Source organism: Callorhinus ursinus, unplaced genomic scaffold (assembly GCF_003265705.2).
Source record: "Callorhinus ursinus isolate GAN/ISIS: 27379988/994484 unplaced genomic scaffold, GSC_fseal_2.0 scaffold29, whole genome shotgun sequence".
Lineage (NCBI taxonomy): Eukaryota > Metazoa > Chordata > Mammalia > Carnivora > Otariidae > Callorhinus > Callorhinus ursinus.
The window spans coordinates 7,791,974-7,813,325 of NW_027397091.1; the positions used below are offsets into that span (position 1 = coordinate 7,791,974).

Below are 21,352 nucleotides of genomic sequence, written 5' to 3' on the forward strand. Positions count from 1 at the left end.
ATGTGACAGTCTTCGCAAAGGCGGCCTGGCTCTTTGTCTAAACAGCAAGTCACGACCCCAGTGCTCAAAAAAATGCAACAAGACACCCAGGGCGGCAGGAAGCCGCCTCCCGATGAATCAAACGAGGGAGGGGAAGGGGGCACCCTCCTCTGGCAAAGAGGCGGTGAAGATCTCGGAACCCACTTCTGCAGGAGAGTGAGGGAAGCCACGGCACTTGGAACCAATCCCATAGATAATTTATGACCCACTACCGGGGCTGCTTATGCTAATTCATTTTATAGTTATTTCTCACTTTGGCAGGGGAAGGTCAACTCGGTTTATCTAGTATCGGGGAACAGAGTCGAGGTTCCTTTATAAGCGCCTCATTAATCGGATTCTTTTGAGGCCAAATGGTGCCTCTGATCCCCAAACAAAAACACAAACATAAACCTTCACCTGGGGTGGGTGAGAGGGCAGAGCCTCTGCCACCCTCCCCTCAAGTTTCAAGCCCTGGGAAACTCTAACTGCCCTCTCAAAACTCGAGCTTTGACAAACAGGAGAAAGCCCGGGGATGGTGGGGGTGAGCCTGGAACAGGGATGGGCAGAGCATTTCTAGAACAGGACCTGGGAAAAGCCACAGTGAGAACCACCAGCACCCTCCCCCAGCCCGAGCCACTCAGCTGTAATGCTGGAAAACAAGCACCCTCAAGAAGGGAAGGCTTTCCGTTTCCAGGGAGCCAGAGGCAGGCTAGCAAATCCTTATCCTGGGAAAATTATAGGGATCCAGCTAATAGCTAATCACCCACGGCCAAGAGTCAACTTAACCCCTGAGAACACTGACTAACCACTTCCTAACTTCCACAAACAAGCCATCCACACCCCAATTCAAAGAACCCCCAGAATGCGTGGTTTAAACTGAATCAGACAGAGGGTTCGGCTTTATGTAAAACAGAACAGCAGCCTAAATGACCATGACCATTCAGAGCAGTAAGGAAAAAAAAATTTTCTACCAGATTTTTTTTTAAATAGTGGGGCTACCCAAGTTAGTGGGACTTGGGGGAGGGGGTTTCATTCAGTAAAAGATTATCTTAGCTTGAAAGCTATTAAGAGGGAACTGATTTGGAAATAGCAGTATTCTTACTGTGTTCTCTAATTCCCTTCCAAATTATGGATGGCTACACCTCTTCAACTTGCCTAATAAAAGCAAGAAAAGGCAGCTGAGGACCCAACCTCACCTCTTAATTAATGAGAGCTGGATCCCCAAGCATAAAGAAGAAACCACAAGAGGCCATGGATGACTTCAAAAGAAAACAAATAAAAATACTGACCCTAAAAGAGGCATCCACAAAGTTATCCCAGTTTAATAATGTATGATTAAGGTTCTCATGAGAATTTGAAGTGACTTTCCTCATACGATGATTCATCATTAAGTTTGATATTATTGGCAGGCTTGCAATAAAGCAAGCATGTGCACCCAGGAGAAGGAATCTAAGTCTACTTGGGAACAACAAAACCAGTGAAGTTTTCTCATGTGGGATCTTAAAAAAAAAAAAAAAAACAAAAAAAAAAAAACCCTGCCTCTGTAATACATAATCCATAAGACAACTTACAGGTAACTCGCCATTCAACTATTTCTGGAGCAGGACACAACCTGAACTTCCTCGGCTAGGAGGTTCTGTTTTGATTTTCTTTCAAGGTAGGCAGAACAAGATGGGCTGGGAGACTATGCAAATGACGTGTGGGAAAATCGCACCTTAAGTAAATAAGGGCACCGGTGCGTGTCTGGGCAGGGAGTGGGAGGGGAGACTTCGAAAGAGAAAGGGCTAAATTCTGGAAACAAAGCCTGCTGTTCTGGCTGGGAGGGCCCTCCCCTGCGCAGTGGCCTGCCCATTCTGATGACAGTAGCAGAAATCGCGGTCGGCCAACACTGATATTCATCTGAGCGGGGAGCAGGCCCAGAGTCGCTAATAATACTGCCGATCTGACATTCTCTAGAACACCCTTAATTAAGAAGGGTGAAGGTAGGTGGATTCCTGCTCGAACTTTGACAGCAATGCTGTCAAATACGACGCTCAGTGGCCACCAATGGGGCTTAGTAGGCAAACCCCCACAGCCTTCCAGAAAATAAACTTCTCTCTCAAGTGGAGGAAGAGACCATTCCAGGTCACCCTGGTTTTATTTTACTTCCAGCTGCCTTAGTTCTTAGTTCTTCAGTGTCAGGCCTCAGAGCTCAGTGCCCCCCACTGCACAGGAGGGGAACAGATGCGGTGGTGGAGACACAAAGTAAAGACCCCAGAGAATTCTCTGTAAAGCAGCAGTCCTCCAGATACAAGGAGCAGCACGACTCTTTGGTGGGCTCGCCAAAATGCAGATTCCTGGGCCAAACCCTGGCCTGGGTTTCAGTGGGTGTGGGGTGGCACCCAAGAATCTGCATTTCGACAGCTCCTCTGTTAAATCGGGGAATTACCGACGTGGGCACTGAGGTTTGGGGCAGCGATTCCCAAAGCATGGTCTCACCAGCAAGAGTGGCGTCACCGGGGGGCTCGTTAGCAATGCAGAGACTCGGGCCCACCCCGACCTGTGGACTCAGGCTCTGCATCTTAAGAGCTCCAGGTGATGTGAGTTTGAGATGCACCGGTTTAGACGGTTTTGTAGGCCTCCTGTGGCTCAAACCAGGGTGGCTTCTGGGGCACAAGCGATAGCCCCAAGGAGCCTTTCAGTGTCACACTAGATCTGCTAATCCTTCAGATCTGGGAGGAGGGAGAGTAAAGTGTGAGACTGTGTCAGAATGCCATGGACACCAACGCCGTTTCCTGAAACAAGCCTTTCCCAAATGGGCATAATGTACGTTTCAAGAAGGTTCCAAAAACTGTAATCATGAAGCAGTCGGGGTGGGTCTCTGGCTTCTGCATTGTCCGGGACCATAAAAGACCAGACTTCAAAGGCCAGCAGCAAAAGTCTACATTCATCAGGCTCAACTGACAAGATTCCAGCGCAGCCATTAACCTCTCAGCACCGGCCGGCTCCCGCCTGCAAAGGGGCCAGGAGATTGTACTAATCCCATTCTAAAGAATGCTCCGCTGTCCCCTAGTGATGGGAAAAGTGGGGGAGGGCTGGGAGACGGAAAACCAGGTTGGGAGAGGAGACAGACTCAAAGAAACCCACATCCCTCCATCTCATCCATTAGCACTTTAAGGGGAAGATTACAAAAACGTGTTATCAATTTACAGAACAGTTAATACATGATGTCACCGACTATGCCCATAAGAGTTTTTTCTCTTCCAAGAGAGAAGTGCGCACATTCCACCAGACAGCTGGTATAATTTAATAAGCTTTGGATGTGCCTATTTAGATTTTTTTAAGCTTTCTTGTCCTCCAAAGAGGCATATTCACAATAAATTCAGTCCCCCTCTTGCATTAAAGAATTAAAAAAAAAAAAGTTTAGTCATTTACCTGCAGTCACCTGGGAGTTTGCAAGACCCATGCTTGGGACTACAGCCCTGTCGGCAAATAGCTGTAAAAACAAAACAAAACAAAACACAAACACACAGATGAGTCAAGCACACTGTTTCTTGCACCACCACCATCATGAGAATGGCCTAGCACATTAAGCCTACAAAATCCACAACTTTCAGAGATCTCATGACAAGTCCATTGTAAGGAGAGGAAGATGGGAGGTGCCCAAACAGCAAATCCAGCTTTAAACTTCAAGGCCATGCTAGCAGATCTTCAAAACATGATACTACTCAGGGACAAAATGCAGGCAAGTCGATGGAAGGGGCGGGGGGGTTCTTCATCCAGTCTCTCTCAACAATAGCTACCCTGCTCCCTGTCAATTCCCACCCTCTCCAAAAGAACAGAAGCTGTGATCCTTCCTCATCTCAACCGCTCTGTCCCATGAGGGGCACATTCAGAGGAGTCCCAGCCTCCTTAACCCCCACACCCCCACCCCCTAAAAACGCCTGATGGCTCAAAAATCCCATGGGACTAACAAAGCCAAGCGGGCTGACTTTATTTGGCAGGCTAAATCCGGAGGCCAGATCGGGTGGTACTTTTGCAAAGTATCCTCACAAAGCAATTCCGCTTCATTTAAAAAAAAAAAATTTTTTTTTGAACAGATGGTAAAAAAATACTAAACATGGTTTTTAAGTAATTGTTTCTGATTTTTAGAACACCAACTACTTTAAGTATGTTTGCCAATTCTTTCATTTGGATCCCAGAAATGCCATCCTTTTAAAACTCTAGTGATTTAAGAAAAGCTCAGGAGACCTGCAAATTCCTCTTTGTCCTGCCCTTCAGTCACAATTCAAAAACTCCCTTTTTAATTTGAGTGCATCCTGAAGGAATTTACCAAATTAGGTGAAATAAGCAGAGTACAGTCATGTTTGGAGGGCCTACTCTGGTCAACGAGAACTACCCATTTACTAAGAATTAAAAGCTTTGTAAAGGTACAAACTACAGATGATGCTGTGAACATCTGTGACTATGCAGTGAAGTCCCCGAATCCCAGAAGGGCTGGGACAGTGGACAGCACATCTGCAAGCTTACACTGCTGTCATGGGTCCACCTCTCCACGAGTCTGAAAGCCCGGGTTCACCACTCAGCCCTTCACCTTCAATGCCACGGCCCCCGAGATGCCCCGTGAAAGCTCACCACAGGCCACACTGAGCTCAGGGGTGTCATTTCCTACAGGATCACAAGTTCAGGAGCAGAGCTAACCCTGTCCCATTTGGCATCTGTTTTGGGTCAGGTTCCTCAGAAGCAGAGCCCGAGACCAGGATCTGGGTATAGGAGAAGGGGGCTGAAGGCAGCAGATGGAGCAGGGGAAGGAGCCAAGCAGGGGGTCTCAGCTGGAGTCTGGCTTCCACTTGATCCCAGGGGAAGCCCTGGAGTGTGAACTGTAGCACGGAGTGCAAGAAGGTGGCGAGGGGGGCTGGCCTTTGTACCCCCATCCAGTCATTCACAGTCTGTGAATGGGAGTCCAGCTTTATGACTGAAAGAGGCATGGAGTGGCTGTTTGGCCAAGGCCAACGCTCTAGAGAAGGAACAGCTGTGAGCTGTTAGCAGCCAACACGGGGGGTGGGTTGGGGGGACACCAACAGCATCTTTGTGCCTCAGGCCTAGAAAAACAGCCCAAACATCTCTCCCTCCCCCCACCTGAGACAGCCACTTGGCTGGGTGGGGACAGAACTGGACCCCAACGGCGACAGCCCCTCAGAGCTGGTAATAACCCAGCCAGCACAGGCCCACGCACCTCTGTTACACTCCGGGCCCATCCAGCCCTCCATGCACGTTTTGTTGCCATTCAGATCGCAGGCATAGTGTCCAAAGAAGTCATCTCGGGGTCGGCAGAACTTATTGCAGCCAAAGCCGTAGTAATAGTCATCACAGGTGACACGGATCTGATACTCAAAGTGGGCAACCCCTGTGTTCTGCTTCAGCGTTTGCCACTGCCTGCTGGGGTTTATCATGCCCGAGTGGGAAGCCTTCTCAATAATGCTGTCAGGCTCTAGAGGCAAAAAAATAAATAAATAAAAATTGAAAAGCATTGACTGCACTGACTTCTCCCCTGGCCATTTTGCCTATTTTACATAACGAAAACAAAGGCACGTGGTACAAAATGCAAACAGTATTCAAAGGGGCAGAAAAGTGCAAAGTCTGTCCCCCTCCCCACATTTATTTACCCTTGTTAATGGGTGCGTAGTATTTCCCTGTCCAGGAATACAGTGAAATACGTTCACACCTAGTTCCTGACAAAGGTGCATGTAGGTTGTTTTGACATTTTACAGGTCAGCCAAGCCACAACGAACATCCTTGAACCCATCAGCCCGTGTGTGTGGTTCTAGCAGTAAAAGACCTTCTAGAAACGTAAGTGCACCCAATCCACATCCGTCCACAGCCAACCATGAACTACTGCGAACGAAGCCCCATCAGCCTGTTGTTCCACCTGCACAGGAAACTGGGTTTCTCGACAGCAATGCCAACACAGTATAGATTATCCAACTTTCTGATCTCTGCCTGATAGGTAAAGAAGTAGCTCTTACTTTAATTAGCATTTAATTAAGGGATGGTGAGCACCCTTCCACGTGGTTACCAAGCCATCTGCAGCTGTTCCTGCGAACTGTGACCTGTTTCTTTCCTTTGCCAAGTGTTCTATTGCACTGCTGGGCATTTGCAAAAGCTCTTTACATATTATAGAAAGCACCTGATTCCAGGTAAAGGTTAGCAAGCCTGCCCTTCTGGTTTTTAGAGTCTCGGATCTTGATTTAGAAAGACTTGGTCTACCTTCCAAACTCTTCACTAGAAGCCAAGGGGTAGAGTTAGATTTTTAAAAAATGATAAACTTTGCCACCTTGTCAGCAACTGGCCCTTGTGCCACGGACTTGAAGCATCTCACCTTTCACCTTTGCCCAGAAGGCAGAGGGGGAAAGGGACGCACCCCAGTTTAGAGACAGGTAGCTTGGGGGTTTTTCTGAGCCAAGTCATGCTCCTGAAAAGGCGCCTATTGGAAATGAACACGCCCAGAGCTCGGGCAGCCAGCTCTCACGAGGAGCAAGGAGTGGTCCTGCCCCCAGGTCACTTATCATCTAGTCTGAAAGAACAGCCAGGTACCAGGTGCCAGGAGTCCAGGGGAGGGACGTAAAAAGGAAGCGAGGCACGGAGTCACACCGCAGCCTGATGTGGGGTTTTGTTTTCTTAAACCTGCTGGCACCAACCCTTCACCACCTTGTCAGACGCGAGGCCACCTCGGAGAGCCCTGTATTAGGACCTACTCGCAACGTCTGTGGTTCTTACCCACCCACGCCCCTGTTGTTCTAGGCCCAAGGCCTGCGCTCATTTACAAGGTTATGCAAAGCCAACAGGTGACCAGAGAGGAGGAGCTGAGGGGCTCCTTCCACACGACTTCCAGCTTTGCCCTAGTGTTCACCCTCTGGCTTTAACTGTTGTGTGGGCAGGACAAGCCTTGAACAAGCCCACATACCTGCAGACTCACACCCCAGCACACACAGAACCACTTGCAGATAAGGCTTCACTAACATGAAGTTTTACAAATAAACACAGGCCGAAGAATGACAAAAATGTCCCTCCGTTAACTGTGTGTTTGCTCTGCCGGTTCAATTAAAAAGTGAAGCGAGCCATTACCATGTGATTACGAGACCTTAATAAAGGAATTATTTAAACACATGGCTCAAAGGCCTCCAGCATCTCTGGGGCAGGTAGCAGCCACAAACAACTCAGCCGAGAGTCCGGGGCAGTCCTAAAGGCACAGGCTGAAGGGTCTTTTTCAGTAGTTCCGTAGGCTTTCCACCCAGGTCTAGAAAATATGCAAACGATCATTCTGGAATCCTCCATGTGGCTAACAGATCAGGAGAGCTAACTTTGCAGCTGTGGGGCAGGTTTCTCCCAGCAGGGCCAGAGGCAGGGAGTTGGGGGTGTGCGACATGCTCTCTGGCATCTGGGTTATAGAGATGTCTGCTGCCTGCTTCTTCCAAGCTGCTGCCCCTGAATCACACTTCCTCTCAGCTTGGGGCATAGAGGTGCAACCGGGGGCGGGGGGGGGGGGGGGGGGGAGGGGGATAGTTCACTTGGGAGTCCAGCTTTATGACTGAAAGAGGCTGTTAGCAGACCCTCCTGTGATCTTCAACTGTGTGAAGATGGAGCACAAAGCCCCCACCACAGCCTCGCAGGCCAAGGTGGAGGTAATGAGGCAAGTCAGAGCACAACCCCGGGGCCACACCAACCCACAAACCTAGGACGGGAACATCGTCAAGATGGCTAAGCTAGGAGGAAAACCTGGTCTGAGTAAGCTTATTTGTGTTGACGTATCTCCAGAGCAGTCCCATAAACTGAAATCATTTGCACTGGGGGAGACCGAAATATTTGTACCCTTATCTAGTGCAGCTCTGAAACAGAAGAGAAAGGATCTCAGAGGACGGACGCCAGGAGGGCCAGCCTTAGACAATACTCTAACACACAAACAGTACCTGCGCTTCCTCTGGGCCAGCCTCTCTCTGCAGAGCCCAAGTGAGAAGGAATTCTCCGTCCTAAAACTCAGGGCTCGGCCTCTAAGCAGAAGCCAGGATTTCGGCAACTTGTTCGGCCCCCAAAGAGCAGCCAACTCCATCTGGGTTGCTCCACATCCTTGGCCTTTGCCCTCATGGAGTACCAGTCCCATGGGAGGGACAGAGGGTAAAGAGAGTAATAAGCAAAACATTCCAGGCAGTGCAAACAGCATATGCAAGGGCCCTGCGGCAGGACAGAATGAGAGGATGCATCGGAGGACAGAACGGTGACTGGTGGCATAGGACCAGAATCCGGATATGGTAGAGGACAACATGGGACAGAGTTAGCAGGGAGACAAGACGGCTGTGCAAGGCCTTTTGGGCCACACGAAGAGCTGTCCCAAGAGCCACAGGAAGCAGCCAAGTGGCTCTTAGTGAAGCTAACCACCAAATCGAATCAAGATGTACACCAGAAACTAACAGAGGACACTGTAGGTCAATCCTATTTACATTAAAAAAGAAAAAAAATGCCCTGGAATGGAGGATGGAGAGGCAGGAGGATAGAGAACGCGGTGGAAGTGGGCCAGAGTGGATACGGATGGACTAATTCGGCCACCACCATAGGAGCTCAGGCATCAGCAGAGGGTGACCTGGACCAGCATAGTGGCAGGTGACATGGCAGGACGTGGCAGGACTCCAGTGCGGCACTGAAGATTTTTCAGAACCTGGAGGTGGATTCGATATGGATGCTCAAAGAAAGGGAGGTACAACAGGGTGTCCTCCAGATTTCTGGCTCATGGTACTAGGTGGAAATGCTGCTGCCAGTCATCCATGAAGGGCCCTAGGCAGGATCTCGTTTGGAGAGAGAAGATGCCAAATACGGTTCTGAACGTGAATTCAAAATCCTTTGGAAGCACTGTAAAAAGAGAGGCTGAATAAGCCAGTGGCTTATCCACTCCTCTTTGGGGTTCACTAAGTGAGCTTTAGTGACGTGCAGTAGGGCATTCCAGGACTTTGGGCCAACTCCTCTCTTTAAGAGTAGAGGTCTGAAAACTCCTTCTCCCTACATCAAGTCTTCCTTGTGCCCTTCCAGTGACCTGGTGGCCCCCTCCCCAGCAAGGAAATGCCCCCAAACCCCAAAACATGGCTACCCTGAAATGCAGACCGCCGTAGGCAGCTCTGGAGACGCACCAGCTTCCCAGGGGCACAGCTACCTGACCTGTGGGGTGAGGGAAGGCCCAGGAAGGGCCCTGCAGGGGCTAGGTGTCCCGCATGCCCTAACAGGTGTCCTGAATCAGCTCTTGCCACAAGCCAGGATCCATCTCAAGGACGTTCACTCTACCAGACTCTTAACATCTCAGCAGGAAGGGAAGGAGAAGCCACTTTGGCACCAGAGTACCTGATGAGTCTATTTCCGCCCCATACCTACCCCCCATTTTCCCAATGCTTAGTTACCATTGTAACCAGGTCACAGTGACACCAGGCTCACACAATCTCCAATGTTTGTAGCAGGGGAGGGAGGAGAGAACACACAGGTGTCTGTGACCCTGACTGGCATTGGCCACAACCACCGCTGGTTACCCCCCTCCCCTCCCACCACACCACAGCCGGACTGGGGATCCCCCTCAGAGAGGAAGTCCACAGATCTGGGCTTCGATGATGTCGAAGCAAGAGGAGGGACCCAAATGGCCTGCAGCCTCAGGCTCACCCGGGCTCAGCAATAATTACGTGGCCCTGGGGGGCCCCAATGAGTCAGACTCAGCCTGAAGCAGCCTGCCTCACAAGTACCAAGCCCTCACTAGGCCCACTCTGGGCACTCGCCATTCTCAGATCTGCTTGAAAAAAAGAAGGCATGGTGAGAAAACAAGGGGAAATGTTATCAGCAGCAAAAACAAAGAAAGGGTAAGGTAGAGAAGCCAAAGGAAGGAGACATTCAGAGAAGGTAGGGCAAGGACAAAGAGTTGGATCACCCCTTCCTCCTACGCAGACTAAGGGATTTCAGCATGAATCAAGTTTTCCCAGGACAACCCTCCAGATCCTGCCAGCAAAAAGGAAGCGCACAGTCTCCACACGTGAGGGAAATCGTCTTTAAGTCACATTTAAAGAGCAAAGACTACCCCGTGTAAGCCAGGCTACTGCCATGTTCAGACATACCCTCTGTGACTTCCCCACCAAAAGCCACCCCTCACAGCCCTGAAAAGCAACCTGCCCTGAAACAGTCCTCTTTCAGAAGGGGCCGAGGCAGCCATGTGAGGCTCTGGGATTCCACTTCAATGAAAGGTGGGTCATGCCCGGTGTGGGAAAGAAACCCCGACTGACCGGCTAGAAGCTCACCTGCCCACCAAGTGAAACTCAAGGTCGGTCTTTAGATTTAGAGCCCAGCTCCACCTTTGCGGGCTTTATCTTACTGATGAGAGATTAAACACTCACTTAAAGTTTAAATGGACTTTTTAAAAGTCACTACTTTGATCCTTTAGCAGCCTACAAGGTTTTAAAGTTGTAAAACCATTAAGATTGCTATCCCAAAGATAATCTAGGTCCCATATTCAGGAACTCAGTTAACTGGGACTCTGTCCCAGCCACTTAATATTCCAAGAGGACATTCTAGGGGAGGTTGTAGAAAGGACTCCATGGAGCAGTTTGCCCTGGGCTTGGGGGGGAGGGGAGGGGAGAGGAACGGGGTTGGTGCAGACAGCAGGGAGTGGTCCAAGTCCTCTGAAGCACTCAGGAGACAGATCCAGCTCCGACACTACCATACTCCAAGCACTGCGCTTCCAGAAAGACACACCTGGAGAAAAGCCCATTGCTGTGATACTTACGGAGAGTGTCGTTACTGGAATCCCACGCCTCCACAAGCAAAGTGTAGGACCTCTGCAACACAGAACGACAGCAGCTTAGTATCCAGAAATAGGGATCAGCTCCCAAATGTCCTACTTGCTTGGCCTCCCCTCATACCTCACCAAACAAAACCGTAAAGTCAAAATGAAAACTCTGTTTGCCGTGGAACTGAGATCCCTCCCCTCCCTGGCACCCACCCCCAGGCTGGCTCCTTCCACCTGGCGGGGGCCCACTGCAGGTCGGTCATCGTCCTCTTATGCAAGCAGCCCAAAGTCATGATCAGGAAATACCACCTCCCTATAGGTGAACACTCTACAGTTTTCCAAAACTTTCCAGACCCCTAACGCTACCACATGAGGAAAAAAAAAAAAAAAGAAAAAACCCACAAAGAATTTCTTCAAGCTAACCTAACCAGGTATTTGTATGGGGGGGGGCATCCAGGGAGGAGGGCCGGGTATTGCTAAGGTTACACTTTAGGCCCTGGTGGGGCAATCCCTAGGGAGGCCCCCTTTTCCTTTTCAGAACCCCTTTGAAAGCCCTGTCAGTGCGAGACCATCTCGGCTCCCACAAGTATCAGGTGACTCTAGGAAGCAGGGCGGGGGGGGGCAGGGGGGGAGAGGTAGGTGCAAAGAGACTAAGACAAAGGCAGCGACCCAACTTGGGGTGCTTGGGGGGCAGACTCTGGGGACGAAATTACAAAAGGGAGAAATAACAGCACACCCATGGGTTATAGCTATTGATGGACTTATCTGTCAATAAGATCTAACATTCCAGGAATAATCAGAGTCCACTAACTAAACAAATTCCCTGGACACTGGCAGGATGCCAGCTATTATACTGAAGGCACCTTTTATCTTCTAGGCTTATCTCGGAATTCTACCCCCCCCCCATCCAAGCCATTAGCAAATTCCCGCTTTTACTCAAATCTTCATTTGTAATTTAGAATGAGGTCAGTCTCACAAAACACCAGGGTTTAAATAAACCTGCTATCTTGGCGCTGGAGAATGATATCGGAGGGGGGTGGGGGAAAAAGGCCCTTCCTCCTCTGTATTCCTCTTGTCACAGACAGATACCAGCGCATCGGAAACAGCACATTGAGCACGTCGCTCAAATAATACCCTGCGCCAGAAACACCATTACCAAGAGAAGGCACCTACAAGGGGAGGCGAAAGTGGAGCAAAAGAAAAAAAAAAAAGGCGCTTCATTCATAACTCTAGGCAAGCTTACTGCTCACACAGACACAGCATGTTGTCTCTGAATATAAAAATATCTTGTGATAGACCCTGCCTTGGAATTCAGCCGAAATATGTTTCATACTCAAAGCAGAGCAGGATTCCATTTCGTTCACTGATAACTGTGGGAAAATGCTCAGAAAAGCAAGCAAAACCAGGCAAGCCGGGGCACATACCCAGCCCTCTCCTGTTTGGTGGCCCTGGGTCCAAATTCATTGTTGTCATCATTAATATTTTATTAGTAAAAGTTACACCTTATTTACAGCCTCTAAGTTTCCTGGGACTAACTACAAATTACAGGACTCTTCCCTGAGAGCAGCAAGAAATTACATTTCTCTATTGATTGGAGGGGAGAGCCAAGTCCAAATGAGGCCAGATGTGGGGCTGATTCTGTATAATTAAGCCCTTCGGTCGCTGGCCACGTCGAGACTCATGTTCTCTACTTCCACGTATTGTTGTAATTAATCCTCTGATTAAATGCATTGATACCCGTAGTTCCGACAGACTCGCACAAGTGCTCAACATGTCGTTGCCACAAACCCCGCAGAAGGGAAAGGCGTGCCAAGCCTGAGCTGGCATGACAGTATTAACTTTGCCTCAGGCTCAAAGGAGGAGGCATCCTTCCGTCCTTGCACAAGAGCCTGGAAGACCAAGCTGTGTCCCAGGCTCCTCCTCACCGGAGCTGGGAAGACCTCGGGAGGTGCTGACCAACACTGCCCAACCTTGAGGGAAAAGAGTCACGCAGAGCGGCACCAGAGCTCAGGGACACCAGGTGTCATGATGGTCCTTGAACTGCCTTCTCAGAGGTGGACGGGGGGGGGGTGAGGGCTGGGGGCTCCAGCACTGGCACCAAGGCCTTGCCAAAAATAAATAAGACGCTCTGGACTGTCTTGCTCTCCCTGGTTTCTGAGAAGGGCCGAAGGTTCTGGGCCTCACCTCCCGGGGCAGGAGGATTCCTCCCACCCAGCCTTCAGCAGATAGGATTCCCTCCAACGCCCCTATTAGGAGGCCCTCTTACTTCCCACTCCATCCCCACACTATAGATCAACAATCAAGATAATTTGGTAATGATTATTTGTTGCTAGGAACTTTAATTTTTCCCAGGCCCACGCTTGACCTCTGTACATCCCAGAATATACATCCAGACTTGGGCAATCCAGACCATGCACTTTATGTCATCATCTTAGGCCAGTACCAGGCTAAAAACCGGATGCAATCTGCTAGGATCATGTCACCCCCGATCTGTCACTGCAAATCTGACCCCCAGCAGAGGCCAAGCCCCTGGGCACCCCCCCAAGGGCTTGGAAAGAGGGTGCCAGGCCAGATGATGGGCAAGTGTCCAACTTAACAAGTTCATACAAAAATACCACCCGCAAGAAACAGAAATAGCAAATACCTGGATTTTTCTTGGTCTTACACTACAAAAGTAAGACTAGGAAAGTCCCCTTGCTTTCTTCTTTTTTCATAAATCTCCCCAGAACGATAGCGGGGGGCGGGGAGGGCAAAGCAGGAGGGAGGGGGTAGCTAACAGAACTTGGGTGTGGGTTTGCGTCTCCCCCTTCCCACACCTCCAGGCCCAGGGCAATCTGGCCACAGAGGCTGGTCCTCGTGCTCGGGGAGCAGAAAAGAGGAATGGCCAGCTCTCAGGACGACCTTCGGGGAGGACTGCTGTGGCCTTTTACCTAGAGGAGGGGCCTGGCCTCCAACTCCCCAGGCGTCCCAGGGCTGCGGCGGGTGGTGTCCTGCGCCCATCTGACTCCGCAGTGGTTACCTTGGCACCGGGCACAGGGCTAAGCACTTAATTGCCACATTAAGAAGGGGGATGTAAGAAACAAAGGTAATTGTGTTGGCAGCTGGGAACTTCCTTTTCCTGGCAACAGTGGCAGCCAAACCAAGCCCTGAGAAGAGGCTGCTTCCATTCCTGCCAAGCTGACGGACACAAACAAACCGCCATCCAAACGGCACGCGAGCAGCGTCCAAAACCCCAGGCCCTGCGCTGGGCGGCCGGGGAGCCCACACTCTGGGGATGCCTGACGTGCCCACGGGGGGGGCCATTGTGCCAGGCAGCCGGCCCCGGGGTTGGTCTGGGGCCCTGCGCTCTGCTGACTCAACTGTCGCTTCCTGTCGCGGGCCCTGTATTAGCAGTATTTTTTGGAAAGGCTGCATTATTCTCTGTAATCCTCATTTCAGTCAATTCGGCCACACTATTGTCCTGCCTGCGTCTGGGTGGCCACGGTATAAAATATTCCAGTCACAGACATATTAAATAAAGGCTTCGGAGATCGCATGTGTGGGCACACGCACGCTCGCACGAACAATTCACGGGTCCCACGGCCATGGCAGGGGGAGGCTTGAAGAGAGGACAACTGCCCCACAGCGGCCAGGCTAAGACGACTTCAGCCGGAGACAGCAATTTAGTCTGCGGGGCTTGACATTTCAATAGAGTCCTATCTGGTTACAAAGGGTGATTTTCTCATGAAAGCCCACCTCAAAGACTCACCAAGTGGGCCCCACAGCTCATATCCAGATTGGAGGCTGTCCATGAGATGCCCCCACCGCCTTTCCCATCATTACCCTTACCTGTTTGAAAAGCATCCCACTGATAATTAAATGCACCAGTTACAAAAGGGTGGCGAGGTTAATAGATAGAATACCGAGAAGCCAGCCAAGCACAACCGTCCGGTTCACACAGAGCAAGCCTGAACAAGAAGCCTTTCTACTTATTTACCAAAAGTGCATAAAAACTGGGCTGAGCTGGTAGAGGACTCTGAACTATTTATGTACCACCACTTTTAACCACTGGGAGCCACGTTGCAGAACTTCTTCCCTGCACATGCACTGCCCCAGTGACAAATGTCGCGGGCACCATGAAAACAAGGGCCACAGGGCAGGGCAGTCCCTGCTGTGGTCAGAAACCAGCAAGGAGCTCACAACACAGCCACTCAGTGCCACGAGCCAAGATAAAGGTGGAGCATTTCTGAATGTGGAACTCTGTCCCACCTCTGCCACCGTTTCAGGAACCGCAAGAATCATCACTTCCCGTGCATCCTAACAGATCTTCCTAAAGTTGAAAAGTAGGTTAAATGTACTTTTTTCTAATTTTTTAAGTGTACTTAAAAGCTGGAGCCAAGTGTCCCTTCTATCAGAAGGAACACACTTAGAGAAGTTTACCAAGGGGGGCTGCTCTGGAATATTTGCCTTTATGGGTGATACACTAATTATATACACATCCAGAGATTAGTTACAATATAAGAATGCATAATCTGGAAAGCTGGACATTGAAACCAAGTGCTGGCCCTTTACAATGGGCTGGTGGCGGCTGTAAATTCAGCCACGGCCTCTGTTTGCATCCGTTTTCAGATCAGGAACATGAAGACTCCTTATTGCCTTGGCTGCATTTCTTCATGAAGAACATTTTTCCTCCATGCTAAACTTCCCACACACCTTTTACCCAAAAGGTCCCTTACCGCTCTTTGCTATAAAGATTTTAGGCAGTATTCAGATTGCTTGTTTTCAGGGGAGTGACACGCCTGTAAGAGGCTGATGCTGCTCCTCCTCACCCCAACTGCCTTGATGCCAAAACTTCACTGTTCCCCACACGTTTGAAGTCCCTGTAGAATTATGGGTGTGGAGTTGGTGGGTTGCAAACTCATACAAGTACTGGAGGTTTGAATAAGTTGCTAAGAAACAAGACAATAAGGAGGAAGAAAACACAGAGCAGTTTACACCTGAAAGAGAAAAAAAAATTAGAAACGGAGTACCTTGAATGGGGATTTCATTTGGGGAACGGCCATTCTGCCGACACTTAGCACAAAGTGAGCACAGGTTCCCCCTCCCCCCCCCAGCCTAGTTTTGCAATGCAGACATGTCATTTCATCACTTTAATTTGACACAGGTGTCAGAGAAGAGGTTTTCTCCACATGAGAACAATCCCTTGCTCTGAGCACTTACACTCATGGGCGCTGTTTGTCTGCATGCATGGTGGCCACATGGGTTGTAGATACTGGCTGCAGAAAGGAGCCAGTTCAAATGAGAACCCCATCCCTCCACCCTCCACGTGTCCACACCACATCTACAGAGGTGCAGGGACCCAGAAACGCAGCAGAGGGAAGACAAGGACATGTCAATTATATTCTGTGATGAACCTTGGAGCATCTGATTTACCCAAACCCCTGGCAGTTGTTCAATCAGGCCCTAAGCGTGAAGGGGGCCAAAGCTGGCGTCCCTCTGGTATGCAAGAAACACACTTCACTGGATTTCCCTCAAAAATTCAGTTGTTCTCAGCAGCCTTTTAAGACTGTCAATGACGTTTAAATAGGAGGCCAAGAAGAGACCAGATACGTCAACTTCTTCCCCCCAAGTTTCTCTAAATGCATTTTACTGCAGGGCCTGCAATGCATCAATTCAGCGAACTGGGGTTCTGGAGTTCCTAAAAAGCTTCAGGGGCTGGGTAGTGGTAAGTACACTAATGGATTTTTAATAAGCAAGTACTACTGGGATTTAGCACTAATTTTGGGAGGTGCGATTTAACCATTTCAATGACTTATAAATGGTTATTCCCAAATCACTTCCTGTTGAGCCCAATTACCTTCCACAATGTATGTTCTTATCACTGGGTCCCCCTGATTGGAGGGTCATAAATCAGGCCAGTTGCTTCAAGTCAAAACCCTGTGAGCACAGCACTGGTATGGGGATTAGAAGCCACCAATGAGAACCACGAGCCTGGAGCTGGGGCAGCAGACATCCAGTGGAACATAACCAGATACTATCCAATGGGCAGACCCACCTCTACAGAGGTCCCCACGTGGACACTGGAATGTGGACTAGATTTCAAATGTGACCGCTCATTTCCTCTTCTTCCTCTCTAGAACATGAACAGTTTGAGTTTGTAATTCCCAACAAAGACATGAATTACACCACCTTCTAAACTGACCTTCTACCGTACACCCTGGACCACAGCTCTTCCGTGGTCAGCACATTTGGGAGGACCCATGCGAACGGTAACTGGGACTGCCTACGGGTCTGGGGCGCAAGTGGCTGAAGTCCAAGGTGGTTTGATTAAAAAAAAAACCCATATCGTCTTTCCATCTTGAATTCTGTACCAAGTTCAGTTATTACTTATTCAAGAAAGTCAGTCTTAAATAGACATGCTTATTAATATTTAATTGCCAAACTGAATGAAACTGCTCTATGTACTTCAATACCTAAGTGTTTCACTTCGGTTAACACTTACCCTGGAATCATTCTTGAAAGTTACAGACTGTGGTGTTTCTCTAACCACACTCGGGAAAATAAACTAAAACAATACACCTAAACGCCACTTTCTCTTGGGAAGTAAGGCTTATATTTCACAGCAGGCCTTTTAGGGGGGCAGGGTGGAGACTCATTTATAAGTGATACATGCATTTGGCCCAACTTCAAAAGAACCACACTCAGTGTAGCCCCAGCGGTCTCCCTATTCTAGAAAAGCCGAGAGTCTATTTCATGGTTGGTGACCCGTGGGCCCTGAAACCACAGAAGAGCACCAGCAAATCAATCGACTCTGCCCCACACACCGCTTCTGCTCATTCCCCATCTAGGACTCTTCCAATGTCAAATGGGGACAGACATACCTTCTAGGTCACTTTTCCAGAGCCAGTCCAGGGAGCAATGCTCCCTTGTTCTCATTCAAGCGGTCCTCTGACCTTACTCTCCAAAGTGAGCCTCAGCCAGGCCTGCAGCTTTTCCACATCACTAATAAGATTCCTTTTATGGTCTTGTGAAAAGCAAGGGGCTCCGGACAGATCCTCAGGAGGGTGGAACCACCTGCAGGCCCCTTCCCCCTAAACTCCAAACACAAGTTCAAGGGCGGTCAGTATTCACAGTTAACTTGGGCACAGTCAGATTAAAAAGTGGCCAGCCTCTTTAAAGTTCTCCCTAGCAGGGGATTAACAAACAAGATAAACACTCTTTGTAAAACTGAAATCCCACAACAGACGCAGCCCTCCATTCTCAAAGAACTCTACATACCACGGGTTTTTATAAGTTCCTTTTAATGGCATGTTTCCGATAACTCTTATCTCACTCATGGCAGAGGGCACTTTATAATGCCAGCTCCGGTAAATGCGGGCCTTGAGAGCCACCCCAAGATACACACACACACACACACACACACACACACACACACCCACACTCACCCACCCAGGCACTCTCCTCCTTCCTCCCCTCCCGGCGATGCGAATCACAGCCCCAGCCCGCGGATAGGAGGCAGCAGAGTGCACCCCATCAGAGCACGTGGCGGAGAGTATTCCCCTGGGCACCAAGCTTTCCCCCTCCCCCCTCAACGCCCACCCTCGCAGCACGGGCTGGGCCAAGCCCCAGTCCTGGCGACGAGCCACGCACGCCTCCTGGACAGCGGGAGCGGAGCAGAGGGCACCAGCATTTTCCCCTTTCCTCCCCTTCTGCAATCACGCTCATCTTCCTTCTACCCAGTTTGGGATGTTGCAAGGGCCTCGTTGCAGGGTCGGTCAGCGGGGCCCGGGGCCTCAAGCGGCACCCGGGGCGGGGGTCCACGCACTTGGACTCAGCAGCCACCTCTAGTGGGCAGCCCCTTCCAGGCCTTGACACGCCCCCGGAGGCTAGCGGGGGCCGGGCGCCCGCCGGACGAGGGCGTACCCCCGCCCTTCCCGGGGAAGTTTGCAAACACAGCTGGTTCCACAGCCCGGGAACCGCTGGAAGTGAGGCCACAAGGGCTACACCGCGCGGGGGCGAGGGCAGGAAGGGGCCGGCAGGGGGCGGAGGCTCTGAAGCTCTCAGGCTCCCAACTCCAGCAATAGCCCAGAGACACCCCCCACACACACACACACCAAGCGGCCGCCGCCCCCGCGCCCTCCCATCCAGCCCGGAGCGCGTCCCCGCACGCCCCAAAGTCTCCCGGAGAGCAGCGGGAAACAGGCCCCCCCACACCCTCCAGGAAGGACACACCCGCCCTCCAGGCCGCTCACGAGAAAGGGGAGGGTGCCGATTTGGACCGCGTTCGAAGGCCAAAACTGCGCCGCGTCGCTTTCCACGGCGCATCAGGTTTAATCGGTTAAGCAAAGATCGTCTATAAGAACTCCCAGCTCGGGGATTGGGGGGGGGGGTCACTCAAGGGCCTTCAAATTGCAAGTTTAAACCGGCCTTCCTGGGAGCTTTGCCCCACAAACCCCTAGGGGCTCCCCACTTTTGAGCGCTTAGCAAAAAGCCTCTAAGACGGGGCCTGCTGAGATCTAACTACAGAGTCTCGGCTGCTTAACACCCCACCCCGCAAGACTTTTCCAGTTAGCGCGGAGTTTCAAGCCAAGGCCCTTTAAATCCCTCTCGCAAGAGAGAGCGGGGCTCGGCAGGCGCGGGTGCGGACCTCGGCGGGCTCCCCTCACCGCGCCGCTCACTCACCGGCCAGGCGAAACTGAAAGGCAGCACGATGCGGTTGCGTTCGTTGCCACGACTGGCCTTGAGATTGAAGGTGTTGCCCCCGATGACAGGAGTGGATCCCGAGCCGAAGCTGCAGGGCCCCCCGGCCGTGACGCGGGACTGGTACTCCTTGAGGCACACTTTGAAGTACGTGTCACACTCGTCGTGGGAGCACTTGCGGTCCCCCGGGTTCCGGACGCCGCCGCAGCAGTTCCCGTTCTGCAGCTCCCCGTTCACGTTCTGCATAGACAGGATCTCCAACTCGAACTGGCCGGAGGCCCCGCACACCTGCCGGCGAGGGAGGGAGGGAGGGAGGTCAGCGCAGGGGAAAGTTGTTTTCTTCGAGGGTGGAAGCAACGACTCCCTCCCCGCCCGCCCCGACGAGCCCTCAGCGCCAAGTGAAAATAATTTTGCAAAACCGAGTGCAAAGACTCAACGTGATTTCCCGGGCATAAAATGCACGAGCGCAGGAGAAATCCGACGACTGCCCCCGGGGTGAACAGCGGAGGGAACGCAGCCCCCTGCCCCACCTGGAGGGTACATTTAGGAGGTTCGGGGCTTCCCAAGCCCAGGGGCAGCCTCTCGGGCGCAGGACCCGGCCGGGGAGCCGGGCGCCCAAGGGCTCCCGAGCCCGCTCCAGGCGCTCAACCGCAGGCGTCCAGGGAGCTGAGAGGGAAAGGAGAGGGCGGGCCGGGGGGGAGGCCCGGCGGTCTCCTACCTTGGCTCTCAGGGCGCAGAGCAGAGCAAGCAGGAGGCTCAGGGGGCGCCCGAGCCGGCCGCGCGTCCGTGGGGACCGCATCGCTGCGCCGCGCGCCGCGGACACTCGGGACGCCGCCGCCGCCGCTGCTGCTGCTCGCGCTGGTGCTCCGGCCGGTGCTGCCGTCGCCGCTGCCCTTGCGGCCGCCGCGTCCCGGCTCTAATATACTCCGCCGATTGGAGCATGCACGACTGGAAAACAACACCACTTTTCAAAAGCCCTTTCAAGAGCGGCGCGTTCCAGAAGGCAAAGGGCCCGGCCTCCTTTTATTATTCTGATCGCTTCTTTGAGGCGCTCCCCCTCCTCTTCCACCTCCCGGCTTTCTTTCCTTCTCTCGCGCTCCCCTTCTTTTATTATTATGATTATGCGCAGCCTTTATATTCCCTTTCAGATCAGCTGCTTAAAAAGAAGAGAGGGAGGGGAGGAAAAAAAAAAAAAAAACGAGCCCAGCTCGCGGGCCGGCTGCAGGTAACACAATGACGCGTGCCCGCCCGGCTCTCGGAGAGGGACTCGGAGAGCCCGTCTGGGAGCAGCGGCCCGGGCTGGCCACCTCTACCCAGCGCGCCCGGCAGGCGCATGCGCGCTTATTAATATTCATGAGGAGGCGTGTCGCCCGAAGACACGCCCCTTCCCTCTGGTTGATGGGGAGGGGGAGGACTGGGAGGAACTTGGAAGGGGCTGGGGGCTCAGGGACTCGCGATACAGCGAGACGTCCCAGGGCCCAGCGCGGACCCCTGCCCTCGGGAGCTTTGGGCCAGGCGGGAAGGGGGGTAGCGTGCGGCGAGGAACTTGCTAGGGTCCGTTGCTCAGGGACGCGCGGCGCCTCATTGCTGCCCGGGAGCCCCCTCGGACGCCTCGGGCCGGGCGCCTGTGCCCGCCCGTCGGGGCCCCAGGTGTAGGCGCCGCGGCGCTGCCTGAGCTGTCGGAGCCGGGCAGCTTCCGCCTTCCGAGCCGCCTGCGTCAACTGCGGCTTTCGCCCCAGGAGGAGGGCCTGCCCGCCGGGAGCCCGGCCCGCTTTCCCGCGAGCGAGCGAGCCGCCCAGAGCGCGCTGCTGGCAGCGGTAGTGGCAGAGGCGGCGGCGGCGGTGGCGGCGAGGCTGGCGTGCTTGCCGC

At 52.0% G+C, this 21,352-nt stretch overlaps 1 protein-coding gene across 1 annotated transcript in view; it reads right to left on the bottom strand.

Annotated features, from left to right (window-relative positions):
• The window catches only part of JAG1 (jagged canonical Notch ligand 1), a 35,520-nt gene extending 14,731 nt beyond the window's left edge, over positions 1–20,789 (bottom strand). The window contains exons 1-5 of the mRNA XM_073878393.1: positions 20,202–20,789; positions 19,466–19,771; positions 10,802–10,853; positions 5,234–5,488; positions 3,433–3,493 (exon numbers count right to left, since the gene is read on the bottom strand). Of these exons, the coding sequence (XP_073734494.1) occupies positions 3,433–3,493; positions 5,234–5,488; positions 10,802–10,853; positions 19,466–19,771; positions 20,202–20,282 (755 nt within the window). The 5' untranslated portion in view covers positions 20,283–20,789. The remainder of the gene's footprint in view (positions 1–3,432; positions 3,494–5,233; positions 5,489–10,801; positions 10,854–19,465; positions 19,772–20,201) is intronic.
• Between the last annotated feature and the right edge of the window lie 563 nt (positions 20,790–21,352).